At 53.5% G+C, this 16,582-nt stretch overlaps 9 protein-coding genes across 9 annotated transcripts; 4 read left to right on the forward strand and 5 right to left on the reverse strand.

Annotated features, from left to right (window-relative positions):
* Positions 1-319: 319 nt before the first annotated feature.
* On the forward strand, positions 320-2,295 carry LTS14_004833 (uncharacterized protein; the record flags this gene model as incomplete). Its single annotated transcript, XM_064837533.1, has 2 exons — positions 320-482; positions 548-2,295. 2 exons carry the CDS (start codon positions 320-322, stop codon positions 2,293-2,295), a joined length of 1,911 nt encoding a protein of 636 aa, XP_064694856.1.
* Positions 2,296-2,617: 322 nt separating this feature from the next.
* LTS14_004834 (uncharacterized protein) lies at positions 2,618-3,219 on the reverse strand (the record flags this gene model as incomplete). Its single annotated transcript, XM_064837534.1, has 3 exons — positions 2,618-2,662; positions 2,728-2,932; positions 2,996-3,219. 3 exons carry the CDS (start codon positions 3,217-3,219, stop codon positions 2,618-2,620), a joined length of 474 nt encoding a protein of 157 aa, XP_064694857.1.
* A 356-nt stretch (positions 3,220-3,575) lies between these two features.
* On the reverse strand, positions 3,576-4,684 carry LTS14_004835 (uncharacterized protein; the record flags this gene model as incomplete). The annotated part of the gene is made up of 5 exons (XM_064837535.1): positions 3,576-3,684; positions 3,738-3,903; positions 3,956-4,095; positions 4,152-4,407; positions 4,459-4,684. The coding sequence occupies 5 exons, from the start codon at positions 4,682-4,684 to the stop codon at positions 3,576-3,578; spliced, it is 897 nt and encodes a 298-aa protein (XP_064694858.1).
* A 9-nt stretch (positions 4,685-4,693) lies between these two features.
* On the reverse strand, positions 4,694-5,642 carry LTS14_004836 (uncharacterized protein; the record flags this gene model as incomplete). The annotated part of the gene is made up of 5 exons (XM_064837536.1): positions 4,694-5,037; positions 5,093-5,121; positions 5,172-5,205; positions 5,263-5,354; positions 5,422-5,642. 5 exons carry the CDS (start codon positions 5,640-5,642, stop codon positions 4,694-4,696), a joined length of 720 nt encoding a protein of 239 aa, XP_064694859.1.
* Positions 5,643-6,412: 770 nt separating this feature from the next.
* LTS14_004837 (uncharacterized protein) lies at positions 6,413-6,970 on the forward strand (the record flags this gene model as incomplete). Its single annotated transcript, XM_064837537.1, has 3 exons — positions 6,413-6,697; positions 6,753-6,857; positions 6,950-6,970. 3 exons carry the CDS (start codon positions 6,413-6,415, stop codon positions 6,968-6,970), a joined length of 411 nt encoding a protein of 136 aa, XP_064694860.1.
* A 1,751-nt stretch (positions 6,971-8,721) lies between these two features.
* LTS14_004838 (uncharacterized protein) lies at positions 8,722-11,405 on the reverse strand (the record flags this gene model as incomplete). The annotated part of the gene is made up of 2 exons (XM_064837538.1): positions 8,722-9,665; positions 9,719-11,405. 2 exons carry the CDS (start codon positions 11,403-11,405, stop codon positions 8,722-8,724), a joined length of 2,631 nt encoding a protein of 876 aa, XP_064694861.1.
* A 364-nt stretch (positions 11,406-11,769) lies between these two features.
* Positions 11,770-12,840, forward strand: ARG3 (ornithine carbamoyltransferase; the record flags this gene model as incomplete). Its single annotated transcript, XM_064837539.1, has 2 exons — positions 11,770-12,134; positions 12,162-12,840. 2 exons carry the CDS (start codon positions 11,770-11,772, stop codon positions 12,838-12,840), a joined length of 1,044 nt encoding a protein of 347 aa, XP_064694862.1.
* A 177-nt stretch (positions 12,841-13,017) lies between these two features.
* ILV6 (acetolactate synthase, regulatory subunit) lies at positions 13,018-14,105 on the reverse strand (the record flags this gene model as incomplete). Its single annotated transcript, XM_064837540.1, has 2 exons — positions 13,018-13,118; positions 13,181-14,105. The coding sequence occupies 2 exons, from the start codon at positions 14,103-14,105 to the stop codon at positions 13,018-13,020; spliced, it is 1,026 nt and encodes a 341-aa protein (XP_064694863.1).
* A 201-nt stretch (positions 14,106-14,306) lies between these two features.
* Positions 14,307-16,289, forward strand: LTS14_004841 (uncharacterized protein; the record flags this gene model as incomplete). Its single annotated transcript, XM_064837541.1, has 7 exons — positions 14,307-14,552; positions 14,602-14,754; positions 14,974-14,995; positions 15,063-15,115; positions 15,167-15,549; positions 15,597-16,206; positions 16,266-16,289. The coding sequence occupies 7 exons, from the start codon at positions 14,307-14,309 to the stop codon at positions 16,287-16,289; spliced, it is 1,491 nt and encodes a 496-aa protein (XP_064694864.1).
* Between the last annotated feature and the right edge of the window lie 293 nt (positions 16,290-16,582).

Below are 16,582 nucleotides of genomic sequence, written 5' to 3' on the forward strand. Positions count from 1 at the left end.
TCTATATACGGGGCTTGACCTACCATCACACTTCCGGTGTATGAGTGAGTTAGATTGACATACCAGTTATTCATGTCAAGGAAGCCTCGACTTGGCGTTATTGATTGATGTTCACTTGGTTTAACCGACATGTCTCCATTTCGGTGAATGCATTGGATATATGCTAGCTGCGGCTGCGGCCGTGCCAATCGATCTTAGCTTGTGATCGTGTATAGTTGCTCCAAGAAATATGCATGCTGAATAGCTTGGTTCGTGTGAACGCAATATAATTGTTGAACCTGTTTGGTACCGTATTGGTGCGCACTTTTGCGAAAACACTATGGCGGCACCGAAGAAGATGGGCTTGTCCCTCTACGCAGACCTGCTCGACACGAACAAGGAGAAAGCAGCAAGCTCGACCATCTCCAGCGCTCCTTTCAAGTACAATGTCGCCAAGGACGATGAGGAAGGAGAAGCGGCGGCAGCTGCAAAGAAGAAAGATGGTACCGTAACGTGAACACGCGAAATAGTGCGAGACGGTCAAGCTCACTTTTTTGTTCGGGAAAAGCCTCGCTGCAGTTCCAGCCAGTGCGTCGGCCACAGACACAACCCAAGATCAGTCGTCCAGCGCAAAAGAAGGCGCCATCCTCGCATACACTCAGCTCCAGCACCACCACTGCTAGTCTTGGACCAACTTCGACCAGCTCGCCAGACAAACAGACCCCACCCGTGACCAGCACACCTACCCAACAGCCCAATCTCCCGCGCAGCAACTTCGAGGATTGGGTCGGCGGCGATGACGATGACGAATATTATGTCGACAATCGACCGAAGCGCGAACGGGGCGGCAAGAACAAGAAGAAGAAAAAGGGTGGCGTGCAGCAGGAAACCCGAACGTGGAGCTGGGATGATATATACGACCCCACCCTGCCCAACAACTACGCCGATTACAAGGGGAGCGATGAGCAGGTGATGGAGATTCGTGACTGGAAGGCAAGATTGTATTATCATCGGTTGAAGGAGGCGAAGAAGGAGAGTACTGCTAGGAGCGAGGAGGTCGAGTCGAGGCCAGCCGCGAACAGTAGGTTGATGCCCATAGACTCCGTGATCATAGCTGACTCGAGCTTGCCAGACATGTTCGCACCACCTACTAAACTCAGCTTTGCTCCGCCGAGCTTCGACAATGCGCCAATTAGGCCAGCCGTCGAGGACGACGACGATGACTACTACCCTCTAGCTATTCCAAGTCAGCCATCTGGCAAGAGCGACAGCTACGAACCACTTGCCAGCATGTCGTTGCCGAATGACCCAACTGGCGAGGACGCATATGCTCGCCGCATGCAGATGGGTGGTGGCGTCCAGGCTCCATCGAATCCGCCTCCACAGGCTGCCCCTGCCATCATCACGCCAGAAGTGCAACTATCGCCTGCGAACGATAAGGCCGCCATCGATATTGCTGCGAAGAAGGCCGAAGCTGCGGCCAAAATTGCCGCGTTCAAGGCCAAAGTAGAGGCTCACAAGGCAGCCAAAGCTGCTGCTACCTCAGCAGCAATAGTGCCGCCAGGACCTGCAGTTACGGCAGATACCGCGGCACCCCCGCCACCACCTCCAGGTGAGCCCGAAGAGCCCGGGAACACAATCTCCCGAGCACCAGTGCGCTACCAGCTCCCATCGCCAGACTTAGTGAATGCAGACGACGCCACCATGGTCGACGATGCCGAAGCGGAAGACGCTCCGCGCTCATTGCGGCCAGGCCAAAAAGGTTTTGCCGAGCGTCTACTAAAGAAATATGGCTGGGAAAAAGGCCAAGGTCTGGGCGCCGAAGGCAACGAAGGCATCACTACAGCCCTCGTGGCGAAAGCCGAAAAGCGCAAGAAGCTCGCTGATGTGCAGGGAGGAGGCTGGGCGGCCCCGGCAAATATGGGAAAGCTTGTTGGTGGGAAGCGTCGGAAAGTGGCTGTTGGCGATGGTGGTGACGGGGCGGCGGAAGTGAATGAGGGCGAGCCTTATGGGCCGTTGTCTGCTGTTATCAAGCTGAGCAATATGCTTACCGGGCTTGATATTGACGAGGAGATCCAGGATAAGGATCTTTATGGGGAGATTGGACGGGAGATGGAGGGGCAGTATGGAAAGGTTGAAAGGGTGTTTATCTGGAGGAGGGAAAGTGGTGGCGAGGACGATGTTTTTGTCAAGTTTGTTAGCCAGTTGAGTGCGCTTAGGGCGGTCGGGGCGTGTGATGGGACGGAGTTTGCTGGCAATATTATGGGTGCGAATTTCTGGGAGGAGGGGGCTTTTGAGGCGGGGAGATATGCTTAGAGATGAGGCGAGCAGGATAGCTACCCACAAGGGTGAGGAGGTAATGCAAATGCAGCAGAGACACCAACCTCATTGGGACCGCTGTGGCAAATCAAGTCATAAACCGTTTCTTCTTTGCAGGAATCTGCTCTCCCATAAGTCGCATGGCTTCTAGCACCACTAGTACTTCCCATCAGGAGTATTCCCGGCACGGAAACCTACTATGGCGCATAGGCGGGGACAGGTATACCGCACGGGTCGTCTGGAACGTTGGTGGACACCCTCCGACAGGATTAAGATCAGGTAGATGATACTTAACTTGTGTCTTGATCCCAATACATGATCATAGTGCAGAGCGAATGGCACTCTTGAAGGGAAATATCTGAATCTACACGGCATAGTCATGTCAGCCCGATCCGGCAAGCCTTTGCCCTCGCAGCACACGTCACTCACCTTACTTTCATCCCAAACCCCAGACGTAAAGTAAACATCCTGCTTCACCTTGTTCATGACCTCCTCTTTCGTTTCGGCCAAAGCCATCATCACGCTCCCGTTGATCTTCGGCCCTTGGCCCTCTTGTATGGGTTCATCGAGTGTTGCTCCGCCTAGGATCCAGAAGCCGGACTCTGTGTCTGGTTTCAGGGCTTGGAGGTGGTCACTATCTCTCTTGAGTCAGATGGGGTGAGCTTGGGCATTGTCCTCGGTATTGATATGTGCTTACGCTCGCACTTTCATCCTGTCGGCTAGTGCTCCGGCTTTGTCGGGGAGGATGACCATCCATTCGTGTTTGGTGGACATTCTTGCTGTGGTTGAGAAGGTTCGGTTTGAGGAGATGCCTTTCGTTACTGCTCGTCTGATGGGGAACATGAAGCGCTTCTTCTCTAGCTCTCGGAAAACTAGATTGTTGTAGTGGCCTACAGTAGCAAGTGGGGTGGAGGATGACATCGCGGGCGAATGTTCGCCGAGGCTGGTTTACAAAACTAAGATGAGATCGACAGTATATCATTATCAACACTCGCGCTCAACTACGACCTGCTCATCAGCAAATGGTATTATCATCTTTGCCGTATCGAAAAATCCGCGCTGAAAGGTCAATTCTGAGTGCAAGATTCATGTCACAAGGGACGTGAAGGCGTGCTATGGCCGGCAAATATGAACATGTTCGCGTTTGTGATGGTGTCTGCCATACGATACCAACACGAGGTTGAGCACAATCCTCAGCCAGAGCTACTGACAGGTCTCAGAGCCCTCGAGCTTCTGGTATTACTTACTAGGACGTTAGCTCATGGACACTGGGTATCTTACAGATCCTTCCTGACATGGACCACCGGCCCAGTATATCTGTGCCGAGCATTCGTGATGTAATATATCGTGAAGAAAACAATGACCGCCCCAAAGATCATGACGGACCTGCAGACTAGCATCAGCTGGAGCGCTACGAAGGAGATGGATCTCGCACCCACCAATTCATGGAAGTCGCCGTGGGATCTGGTGCGCTCGGAAAGAATTGAAACACCCATGCTACCACCAGGAAGCACAGGGCTGCAATGTTGATCACATTCCCTGCTTGGCCAAGGCTGAAGCGAGAGGGCGGAAAGGTTTCGCCTCGAAGGCGTTTCTGCAATATGCCTGGAGGTATTGTCAGCCAATGATGAGCCCAATACGACCGTTACACACTCACAGCCAATGCAGATGGCGTAGCTGCTCAAGAGACCGGAGTTGACCAATGTGACGAAGACGCCGTATGCTGTGGCGCTGCCAATCACAATACAAGCCAAGATGGCGGTGAAGCCGAAGGATACTGTCATCGCATTCATCGGGCTGTGACTTTGATCAGACGAACCAATTAGCCTCACATACTCCGGTTTGCCACTCACACATCCCATCCTGGCCGTACTTTGCTGAGCCAATTACTGAAAGGAGGTCCACCATCTCGCGCAAACGACCACAGCTGTCTGGAGCTCGTTGTTACTGTGTTGACCGCACAAGAGACCAGGAGTATGAACATCACTATCGTCAGGGTGATTGTTGCTGCTGTCGATCCAGTGGCATTGAGTATTACTTCGACATACGGCTGCCCTATAGAAGAGGTCGTAGCTGTGTCGAGATCGCCAAGACAGAAAACAAGCGTGACTACACATATTAGCTTTATGTCTAATGGACTAAGTTGTGAGCTCCACTTACTGATGGTGACGAAGCCAAGGACATAATTTGCCAGTGCAGTGGCGATCATGGAGCGCGGCAAGATCCATGCAGCATTCTTCAACTCCTCTGAGAGATGTACGCTCGAATCAGCACCAATGAGGTCGCCGATCGGAGCACTGATTCCGACCAGGCATGCGACGCCAGCGCTGGACCAGCCGTTCGATGAGAAGGTTGTCAAAACAGAGGCGTCACTTCGAGGTGCCATGACCCTAGACTACACGTCAGCTACTGCCGCTTTCCATTGGCTTGGTAGGACACACCAGAGGACCACGATGATCGCGAAGAATCCGAACACGTGCACTATCATGACAATACCTTCCACGAGCGGGAGCTTGCGGTACAAGACCGTGTTGAACATGATCGCCACAAGAACGATTGCCAGTGCAAGCAAGGCCGTCTGCCAAGTCTGGATGGTGTAATTCGGGTTCGCGAGGACGATGATGGCTTCGACTTGCTGACCGGCGGCATAGCATGTACCGGCTAGTGAGGCATGCCAACCGAGTACACACAGATAGCCGACTGTGTAGGACAAGAACTTCTGGTGCTGTGGAGGAGCGACTGTGGAAGATGTCAGCTGCAAGCTCGGTTTTCAAGGCTCTCGGTTGGATTCTACATTCAGAGCACCAATGATATTGACCGCCGCTAGAATCTGTTAGAAATGTGGTATATGCATCCGAGGCAGATGATCTCACGCTGTGGGAGCAATGCTGGCCATCTCCGCCATCGCTAGACGTTGTCAGCATAGTAACTCGCTGGCAGGACTGGTCTACAAGCACAACTCACAAAGCACCACCAAGAACATGCCAATACATGCAATCAAGAACATCCAGACACTCCCAGCCGTGCCGCCATTCGGAAGAGACAGGACACCATTACTATCGTCCTACGATCAGTACAAGCCCGCTTGAGTCTGCGCCGACCCTACACGAGGTTTGAACATACACCAAGACATATTCCCACGAACAGCCCAGGATGACTGCGAATCCCCATATGCTGAAGAAATGGAACTCGCGACGTAGCTCTTGCCGCTTTCCCATGCGTATCATACCACGCTGATCGAAGTCGTTGCCTCGCTTCTCTTCCAGCTCGAGATCAGACTGATCGATAGTGCCATGGTCGATCGCAGACGATGTGAGGCCGTCCGTGTGCTTTGCTTCGTCCATTCCGCCGAGCAAGACTGCTTTCGCACAAAGCTGAAGGTGAGTGCTACTGCTCAGCGAAATAAGACAAACGCATGGCCATCTCGGGATAGGATAGCAATGCTTGTAGGCCACCTCTTGCAGTACGACTAAAGCGGCCAAGGACGATCTTGATGCTAGCTCCGTCGACGTAACTCCACGGCAGATGCCATACAACCTCAAAGCGTGCGTGCAGTATACACCTCTCAACACTAGACCGGGGAGCTCTGCGCCACGGTCAGCTTAGCGCAGTGGGCCGGTCGGAGAGCCTTGCGTGCTTGCTATCCTCAGCTACGATGCGGCACATAAAACGACAAGCTTATCTCAATCCTGGCACTTGTGGTGCTTATCTGGACTAGCCGAGCGGGGAAGGGAGCGGATCGATCGAGCCATTGTTTGTGGAAACCTTGTCGGACCTACATATGTTGTTGCTGTGCCTCTCATGAGCATCTCAACGACAATTGAGCACGGAAGCTTCGTTCCTGGAGATGTTGATTGGAACGCATGGGTTTGGTACAAACACTTACCGTCTTGGCAAGATCTTGGGGACTGGCATGCTCATCTCCCGAACGCAACTTCGGTTGGCAACATAATGGCTTGAGCCTTCAAATCAGACAGATGCACTACTGTCCGGGCAGTGCGTCGCCTTCATTGGCCAACGACGTCAAGATCAAGCTATTAGACACGTATTGGATCCTAATGGCATAGAGCACCAGTAACGAAGTCCCGAGCCATGAGCCATGACCATCACAGCTATGCCACATATTACGGTGAGACCGTGGGAGGGTGAGCAGCGTGGCCCGCAGGCACTGAGAAGACATGTTCGTCGCACCGGCTACGATGACAGACACATCTTCAGCATGGCCGCGAGCGATACCGACCAGACACGCTTCTCATTTTACACAACCTGGAATCATCAAGCACCTCTGTGGGTAGTGACCATTCTATCGCTCATCTATTCTATGATCTTTCTTCTCGCCCGCCTCGCAGCCAAGTACAAGTCGCTGGGATCCGACGATGCTCTCCTTGGTCTTGCCTATGTACGTCGAACCTGCTACGAGTCCTCAACGCAGAAGACTGATACCCCTTTCACAGCTTGTTAGTCTGGCACAATGGTCGGCCGTCTTTCAGGCTTTGAATCTGGGTGCTGGGAAACTCGAGAGTACGCTGTCTCTCCAGCACAACCAATCTGCCCACCGAGTAAGTGCCAGCATCAATGCGCCCATTCCAAGTCTCGCTGAGACCTGTTTAGCTCTTGTTCGCCGCTCGCATACTTTGTGTCATTGCGATAGGCCTCAGCAAGTGTTCGGTAATCACTTTCCTCCGACAGTTGTTCACGCATAACAATACCCGAATTTGGAGAACATGTACGGCACTGATAGTTGTCCTTGGTCTATGGACTTGCGCCTCGACGCTGCTGGTCAGTATCGATCCTTCTCATCAATGCCTTGGCCAAGGTGCCATCCAAGCCGTCTGTCAGGCTCATGTGAAGAGTGGCATGACTCGTTGGAAGATTATGGTCGCACTTGATACGTGCTTGGAAGCTACCATAGTAGTTCTACCAGCAGTACTATTCAGCAGGCTACAGATGAAGACCGATAGAAAAGTGACGGTCACTGCTGCCTTCGCGTTTAGATTTGGGTGAGTGGAAATGTCTGGTATGTGGAGCTCTCGCTGATCATGACAGCGTTGCCGCACTTTTCATCACCTACTTACAAGTCTACTCCCATTTCCTGAACCACGGCCAACAGAACATCAGTATCATCGGCTATGCAGTACTCCAACAAATCCTGCTTGCATACAGTCTCTGCTCGGCCAGCATACCTTGCCTGAAAAACTTCCTCGGTCGCTTTGGAACGGGAGACCTTTCTCGACTTTCACAGAGCACGACCGCAAGATACGGGTATGGATCGCAGACGGCTTCTGGTGGACGAAGCTTCGCTCTGACATCGCTGGACGGACATGGCAGAACTAAGGATCGAAGTCACCGAGATCACTTTGTCAAGATACAAGCTGAATCAGCGGTGCATTCTGCTCATGCATATGCATCGAAAGGGAGGGATGATAAAAGTACTAGTGTGCAGAGTTTTGGCAGCGATCAGATGATCATCCAGAGGCGGGTTGAGGTGGATGTTGTACACCAGCGACGTGCAAGTCATGCACTGTGCTCAGTAGTAGCATTTCCGCTTCCGAGCTGGTCAGCGTGACGGCAGCACATGACCATTCTGTGATTCCAATGGGACTTTCCACTTGCCCAATACGGTTCCGCGTCCACTCATCAGCAACTCCCAGACATTACTATGGCTGCTACAAGAATGGAGTACTTACCGCTAGCCGTGCGCCTCCACGCCAGACACGAATGCTGAGCACGGTGACGATGCAGCACCACCACAACCGTCTCAGAATGACAGAGGGCCTCGATAAGAAGGTCGCTAACACACCTGCCTCCAGACCCTCCAAACCACCTGCCTTTAACATCATCGTCTCCTTCTCCGTCTCCCTGATCCGTCTGTGCAACAGAAATGTCATGCTCATCTTCTTCTACGGCACTCTCCACAACCAGTACGCCAGTGAGCACCACCCCAGCCTCGTCCGTTTCTGCCACAAGATCTTTGGCGCCTTGATCACAGCAGCGTCTTGTAGACATCGCGATTGGGACGGGAGAAGTCCGTGATTGTTTTTGCGTCTGCTTTGTCTTATTCACACCATTGCAGTAGCCATCTATCGACTTATGGTATTGGGATCATGATATTCATGAACAGGATTCGGACTGGTCATGATGGGTTTAAAATGGGCACGGTGGGCGTGCATGCGTCCATTACTGACCCGGCTTCGAGGACTGAAGTAGGATTTCTAGCTTGCTTCTCGTATACCTGATATCACGTCTCTGCATCTCAATGTACATATGTGTTCAACGCCAATACGCCAGCATTTGCCCTCAGCCCAGCTAAACAAAAACTCCTGAGGTCATCACGAAAACCATACACTCTCCCCCCAAACCAATCCCATCCCATCCCATCCCATCCCATCCCATCCCGTCACTTCCATCCTATCAATTACCCCATCATATCCTAACCCCCGCCCCAATCCCCCTTCCCTCAAACCAAACCCCCTGCCTCCACCTCCCAATCTGCAATTCCACCTCCGCAAACGCCCCCAACTTCAACCGTCCCCCCAATGCCCTTCTCACAGCCTCATACCCCACGCTCCCTAAACTCCACTCAACCGGTAACCTTGGACTTAGCGTCCCGCGTCCATCGTTCTCCTCTGGGTCATAGGGGGGGATGGCGAAGGGGAGGTCGTAGTAGATTTCCCCGACGGTGGATCCTTTGTAATATGCTGTGGCGTTCAGGCGGTGGATGTAGATTGTTTCGTGTTTCAAGGGGGAGGTGAGGAGGAAGGTGGCGGTGCTGGTTAGGAGGTGGAAGGTGGCGTCGTGGATGAAGTGCATTTTTTCTTCGTCGTCGTCATCGTCACCGTGACCGGGAGGGTTTGATGGCGGGGTGGGGTCCTCCTTTGGTGGGCTTGGAGTATGCAGCTGTGGCGTTGGGAGCTCGAGGGGGAATTTACTGAGGGCTTTGCCGAGGTTTGGGAGGGTGGGGAGACTTCCTGAGTGGAGTTGGAGGGTCAGAGTCGTGTTGTAGCCGGAGATGTACTGGCTTAGGAGTTCGCGGCCGATGTGGATGCCGTTCTCCCCACCCATTTTGGCGGGATCGTAGACAGCTTCGATGTAGAGGTTGTGGTTTTCTCCCGCCTGAATCTCGATGTTCTTCGCTGTCGCGTGGCCGAGCACAGAGCCATTCTTCACGATGTGGATGTCGACGTATGGCACCGTGGCCGAATAGACGGTGGGGTTTGTGATGTTGACCTTTGCGCCCAGCGTTAGACCGGTTGATGTAGTGGACAGGATGTTCAGGTCGAAGACTTTGGGTCGGAAACCCTTGGCAATATCACCAGGGCTTTTGTTGTGGTCTTTGAAGGCTACGAAAGAGAAGGTCATTTCAGCATCTATTCTATCTACAGTCTTTGTAGTCGTACATACGAGCGAGGTCATGACCTACGTCTTATTGGTATCGAGCCCTCGGCCGGTATCTTCGTCACAGCCAATTCTCCCAGCGCACTATCCACTATGACATCCACGTCGGCTTTGATGTGCATGATCACCTCTTTGCCGCCGCCGAAGAGCATATCCTGGACGACTCGGGTGAAGACGTCGTCGTCGGTGATGTTGATGGGAGCATCTTGTATAGCACTTTCGACTAGGAGTTCAGGACTTGACTCGTTGGTGTCTAAGCGTCTGGAGGTGGCGGGCTGCCATTTATGCAAGTCAAGCTTGCCCAGCTTCTTGCCGTGGTAGAAAATGTCGGCGTCGGCGCGGACTTTGGAGACAGAAAGATTGAAGTTCATCTCCTCTGGGAGGGCGATGAGTGCTTTTACTTTAGCGCTGATTGTCGGATCTGAAGTATCCGCGAATGGGTCTGGTAGACTGAAGTGGGTGTCTGTCAGGGAGAAGTTCTTGATGAGGTGGCCGAAGGTCTTGCCTGGGATTGGCACAGGGACGGTAATGTCGGAGATCAGATCGGTGATCCATTGTGGTGTGTTGTGTTGTGGTGCGGACGAGCCCTGGACGTAGATTGTGTTGTCCTTACCATGGAGGTAGTTGCCTAGTAGCATGTCTAGTGGTGACTTGCTCATGCCTGGGCAGTCTTGCGTAAGTACGTCGGGTAATTCGTGGACTACACCTGTGGCGTTCAGCTCCACCTTGTGCTTGGGTTGGATGTGGAGGTCGTGTGTCTCTGCGTTGGCGAGCTTGATGTATGGTTCATCCTTCTTGCAGTTGTCGACCAGAATATTGAATGCCAGTGGTGGGATGGTGAAGTCGACGGGATAATCGTTCTGCACAGCAATGCTGACATCTGCCGCCATCCCTCGACCGCCTTTCGGCAGCTCAATCTCTCGAAAGTTGAGCTTCTTGATGTCATAGGCTGGTAGAGTCGGGATGTCCTTGTTCGCAAACAGATGCTCCTGCTGTATGGCCTGCTTGCCTAAGCTGATGAGGCCACTCTTGACCGGCACCTTAGCCTTGCCCAGCACCCTCAACTGGCCAAGCCGACCTTCAATCCAGTCATTGGCGATACGCCTAATTCCCTCCACATCACCGGGCTGTAGATCGCTCAACACATCCACATGCGTGCGGTGTCCATTTCGCAGATCCACTTTAATACCTGGCACGGCCGCCGTCCCCAACACCACATTGCCATACTCCGGCAGCGACACCTCAACCTCACTCTGTCCGCTTTCCGCCTCTCGCGCCATGTATGTAAAGAACTTGCCAAGATCTCGCACTGGCTTCCTCTGCACCCGCGTCGCATCCATCATGAAATCACCCTGGATGCGCGCCCGCACGCCGGTCGAGGTGAAGCCATCGATGGATAATGATGTTGGATCGAAGACGATGGCTTGTTGCGCATACTCCTCCACTGTCGATGGTGCGAGGAAGGCGAAGACGATGATCAGCATGACTAGACCACATAGTCCAGCCAATGCGATCAAGGAAGGCCATCTTCGCCTGCCTGTCTTGTTGTTGGTGAGGCTGAGAGAATTGAGAAGCGAGCCCCGTGCCGACACTTCCCGTTGTGGCTGACTCCGATCGTCTTGCGATTGTGCGTTGTTGGAGAGAAGTGGTGTCTGTTCGCTCGCGCCTTCCGTGTCGTGCTCATCGTCTCGTCGTGCTTCGGCGGATGCCATGGTGATGATGATGTCGTCAACCAGTCGAGTTGGAGGTTAAAGTGATGCGCGCGCATGCGCTGGATATCGAAGGTGTCGAGGAGGTTGACTTGGATTCAATGTTGCGTATTCAGAGTATGAGTCGATGGTGCCTGGTTGAAGCTGGAAGTGATGCCATCAACCCATCAGGCGGATTAAAGCCGCGTGGAGAACCCCACTGCCGCAGCCCAATCGAGCTAGCTTTTCGATAAGACATGGCGCTAGTCAAACATAGCCGATAACGAGCCATTGGACGTTTTGTCTCGATCATCTGAGTCAAAAGCGAGTATATCAAAAAGGTCTCATTCACACTCTCAAAACACTACCCGGCCCAGGCTATACCACCATGGCGACCTCCCGCCTCCTCAGACCAGCAAACCTTAGGCCAACAAATCTCCTCACCAAACGCACATTATCAACCTCACCCTTCGCGCCCCGGCATTTACTAAGCATAGCCGACCTCACCCCCCAAGAACTAACAAAACTCATCCTCAACGCCGCCTCCCACAAAACCAGCATAAAATCCGCCGCCGGAATCTCAAATTCCTCTTTCCAACTCCAAGATGCGCTCAAAGGCCAAAACATCGCCCTCATGTTCACCAAGCGCAGCACCCGCACCCGCGTCTCCACCGAATCCGCCGTCACACTCCTAGGCGGCCATCCCATGTTCCTCGGATCCCAGGATATCCAGTTGGGAGTCAATGAGTCGCTGTATGATACTAGTGTGGTAATAAGTAGTATGACCTCCGCCATCGTCGCCCGAGTAGACGCTCATGAGGATGTGGCGAGTTTGGCGAAGTATTCGTCGGTGCCGGTTATCAATGCGTTGAGTGATGGGTTTCATCCGCTGCAGACTATTGCAGATTTCTTGACTGTTCACGAGGCGTTCCCTTCTTCTCAGGGAGGGAAGGGGGGTTTGGGGTTGGAGGGGCTGAAGATTGCGTGGGTGGGGGATGCGAATAACGTGCTTTATGACCTTGCTATCGGAGCCGCGAAGCTCGGTGTTCAGATTTCTGTGGCGACGCCGAAGGGGTATGGGATCCCGGCGGAGTTTAGGGAGATTATTACTTCTGCTTCCATTTCATCGGTTCTAACAGAAACCAACGTGCCGGAGGAGGCTGTCAAGAACGCCGATATAATCGTCACCGATACTTGGGTCTCGATGGGACAGGAACAAGAAAAGGCTAAACGGCTCAAGGATTTCGCCGGGTTTCAGGTCACGAAGGAACTGGCGCAACGTGGCGGAGCGAAGGAGGGGTGGAGATTCATGCATTGCTTGCCGCGGAAACCGGAGGAGGTCAGTGATGAGGTGTTCTATTCGCCTGCTTCGCTCGTGTTTCCCGAGGCGGAGAATCGGCTTTGGAGTGCTTTGGCTGTTTTGGAGGGGTTTGTTGTTAATAAAGGGAAGATTGTTTGACGGAGTGTTTGTACAAGTTCGCGCTACGGAAATCGTACAAATGGTTGGACTGGCATGGGAAAGCTTTTTACCCGCGAGGGGACCATGCTCTTGCTCGAAGTGAGGTGCAGGCCGGTTTACATGATTCCATCGTCCCCGGCAGACCAGAAGCAGAGAAGAACCTTCGCCACGAGCCGACTAGCTGGGTGGCAAGGAAGCCGTGTCCACAATATCCTCCGGCTCCTTCTCCTCAATCTCATTCGTGCCGTGGAGCGGCGAGCGAGGTAGTGCCATCAGACCTGAGAGCATCAGTCAGCATCAAAGCACATCAACCTACATAAAGTGGCAAAGCAAGACTTACCCGTCCTGGCGCTCTCCAGAATCCCGAATGGACTGATCAACTTCATGAACGAATCTATCCTTGATGGTTTCGCAGAGAGCTCCACGATACAGTTGTTCGTACTGATGTCCAATACCTTCCCCTTGAACTGATGAGTCAGATACGTGATGGTTTCAAGATGCTGATGTTTTAGTCTCAACGCCTCCGAAGGCGCGAGATTACTGGGATGGAAATCATATTGTGGTGATTGTTGCTGGTGGTCACCCGCGGCTTCTTGTCGATCCGCTAATTGATCTGGTGTCAGATCTTCTGTTGGCATCGCGTGGCTTTGTTCTGATGGGTAGTCGGTCATTTCTCTGTGGTGAGCGAGGAGTTCCTCGAAGTACTCTGGGCCTAGGATACTGATCTTGGCCAGGAGGAGTTCGCGTTGGACTAGAGGGGCGGCAGTATAGTCTAGGACTGCCCATACGGGCACGAGGTCCTCTAGTTGTCGTCGCGCTTGCTCTACCACTCCATCTTGACCTTGTAGTACGATCGTCATGCGTGAAAGGTCTTGGACTTCCGTACTGCAGACCACTAGCGAGTCGATGTTGAAGCCTCGAGCGGCCAAGATACCAGACACGCGACTCAAGACTCCCGGTTCGTTTTGCACGAGACAGTTGAGGATGTGTCGTTTGGGGGGTGCGGAGGAGGGGAGTGGAGTCTCGTAGAGGATGCTGGAGACGGCTGTGGCGGGGGTGATGGGGCCGGAGCTTGGGGTCGCGGTAGGGAGAGGGGCGATGCGGCGGTGGAGGGCTTTGTAGGACATTGCGCTGGTGGAGGAGGATTGCGAGCGGGTTTGTTGGGGGGTCGTGGTTGGTGCGAGGATTTTGCTCCGGGTGATGGTGTGGGGTTGACACTGTGTCAATCGAGCTTGGAGTGCCCTGGCGGCTCGTTTCGACGCCATTGTGGTTATATGTTATGCTATTGGTATAATAGAGCCAAGGTTGAATTGTTTGACAGGTCGTGACTGTTTCTCGGCTGCCGCTCCGAAGCTCGGGGGCCCAAGCTCTCAAAGCTGCTGATCTTCCAATGTTCTTGCTGACTCGAGCGTCCACTTCCACTTCCACCTTGCACCATCTCGCTATCCCAGCATCAGTACCCCGAGATGGCCGACGAACCGCGAAAGCGATCTCGCTTCGATCAGCAGGAGCCGGCACGCAAGTCGCGCTTCGACCGCCGCTCGCGCTCCCCTCAGCGTGATGAAGAGTCCTCAGCTGTGAAAAGTGTCGAGAGCCCAGCGGACAAGAATGGCAATGCGGCAGCAGCTGCAGCAGCCGCGGCGGCCAAGATCAACGCCTCGATCAATGCGAAGAAGGGCATTCAGCACGTGGATGTGCCGCCGATCCGTCCGGTAAGGCATCAATCCGGATAGTTACAGTTTTGCCTACTGACATGTGCAGACCGAGTCCCCAAGCGCAGATGCTGGAGCCACCGAGACCAGCGGCACCCTCAACGCCGACATCTACCAGCAAGATGGTGACTATATCCGCGACGTCGAGATCAACGACCTGCGCAACCGCTATACATTGACTAAAGGCAGCACACAAAAGATGGTAAATACACACTTCTTGCACACATTACCCACTGATACCATCAAGCCACCCACGCAAAAGATCCTGCTTGACCAGGCATCCACACAATGCTTTTCACGCATGTTGGGTTTGTTACATTTGTTGGTTGTGGCAATGGAGCATCTGGCTTACTTTTAGTTTCTCGAGCACAGCCCGCCACGGCACACCCCATTGATATAAGCTGACCCGATGCCCATCTAGATCAAAGAGAAAACTGGCGCTGGTACGCTTCCATTCGCATTTGACGATTTTATCATGTTTTAGGACCTGACGAGCTCACTTATGTAAAGATGTCACTACTCGAGGCAGCTACTATCCGGACAAGAGTCTGGCTACCGCCGCGGTGAGTGTTGGCCATACATCTTAACCACGATCTACCACTAACCCATTCCAGAACCCACCACTTTACCTCCACATCACGAGCACGACCAAAGACGGTCTCGAGAAGGCCGTCCAAGAAGTCGACCAGATGATGTCACAAGATCTGCCCAATCTCGTTGACGAGCGCCGCTTCCGTCGCCGCGACCAAGAAGAGCGTCCGCAGTTCGAGCGTGACCATCTAGGTCGTCGCAAATGGCCAGAAGAACGCATTCCGATCGATCTGGAGCCCATTCCTGGTTTCAACTTGCGTGCCCAAGTAGTTGGTGCTGGTGGCAGCTATGTCAAGCATATCCAAGGCGAGACGAGGTGTCGTGTCCAGATCAAAGGCCGTGGAAGTGGCTTCATGGAGCATGATACTGGGGTTGAGAGTGATGAGGCGATGTATCTGCATGTGGCGTAGGTCACACCCTTCTAATACTTTGACCACAGCTGACATTTGATAGCGGCCCCGATCCTGCCGAAGTCGAGCGTGCCAAAGGCATGTGCCTCGATCTCCTCAAATCCGTCAAAGACTCCTACGACTCTTTCAAGGAACGTGGCCCACGTGGCGGAGGAGGCGACCGCTTCGAACGCGGAGGTGGTGGCGGCGGCTATGGTGGGGGTGGTGATCGTGGAGGCTACCAAGAACGCGATCGTAACAGCTCGTACGGCGGCAACTCCCAGTATGGAGGTGGCAACTCTCAGTACGGCGGTGGCTACGCTCAGCAAGCAGCTGCTGGCTACGGTAGCGCTCAGTCTCCTACCCAAGGCACCCCCGGCTTCGCTCCTGCTGCTGGCGCAATGAGCCCTGATGCTGGTGCTGCTGGCGCAGACCAAGTGGCCCAGATGCAAGCCTGGGCAGCTTACTACGCTCAGAATCCCTCTGCAGATCCTTACGCTGCGTACGGTGGATACGGTCAGGTTATGGCAGCATACTATCAGCAAGGTCAGCAGGGTATGGCGCAGGCTAATGGTGATGGTGGTGCGCCTCCGCCTCCACCTCCTCAGGACTCGCAGGTTCCGCCTCCGCCGCCGCCGCCTCCTGGTAGTGGTGCGCCAGGGGGATACAATTCAGTGAGTCTGGTTGTTCGTCAGAGAGATGTGCTGAGGATGAGACTGACTTATCGATGAAGGTGCCGCCACCACCTGGCATGTGAGCTAACGCGAGCACATCGAGACTTCCGTGATTTTTCGGAATGACGCCAAGTCTTGCTTGGCTGGTAGAGCAGAATGCCAAAGGACAGTCTAAGAATGCGAGACGAAGACTGGAAGAGGTGCGGATGCCTGGTCCAACAAATGTAATTTGCAATCAAAAGTTGATCATCACTCAGTCCACCTTTTATCGCAACACACGCACGCGATTGGGACCCTCGCTCTTGAGGGCTTGATGTTCCCTACACAAGGACAGGTGAGAGCGGAGCATAAACGGGTATTTTGTGACTGTTGACCA

Source organism: Recurvomyces mirabilis (assembly GCF_035927965.1).
Source record: "Recurvomyces mirabilis strain CCFEE 5264 chromosome Unknown scaffold_11, whole genome shotgun sequence".
NCBI classification, from domain to species: domain Eukaryota; kingdom Fungi; phylum Ascomycota; class Dothideomycetes; order Mycosphaerellales; family Teratosphaeriaceae; genus Recurvomyces; species Recurvomyces mirabilis.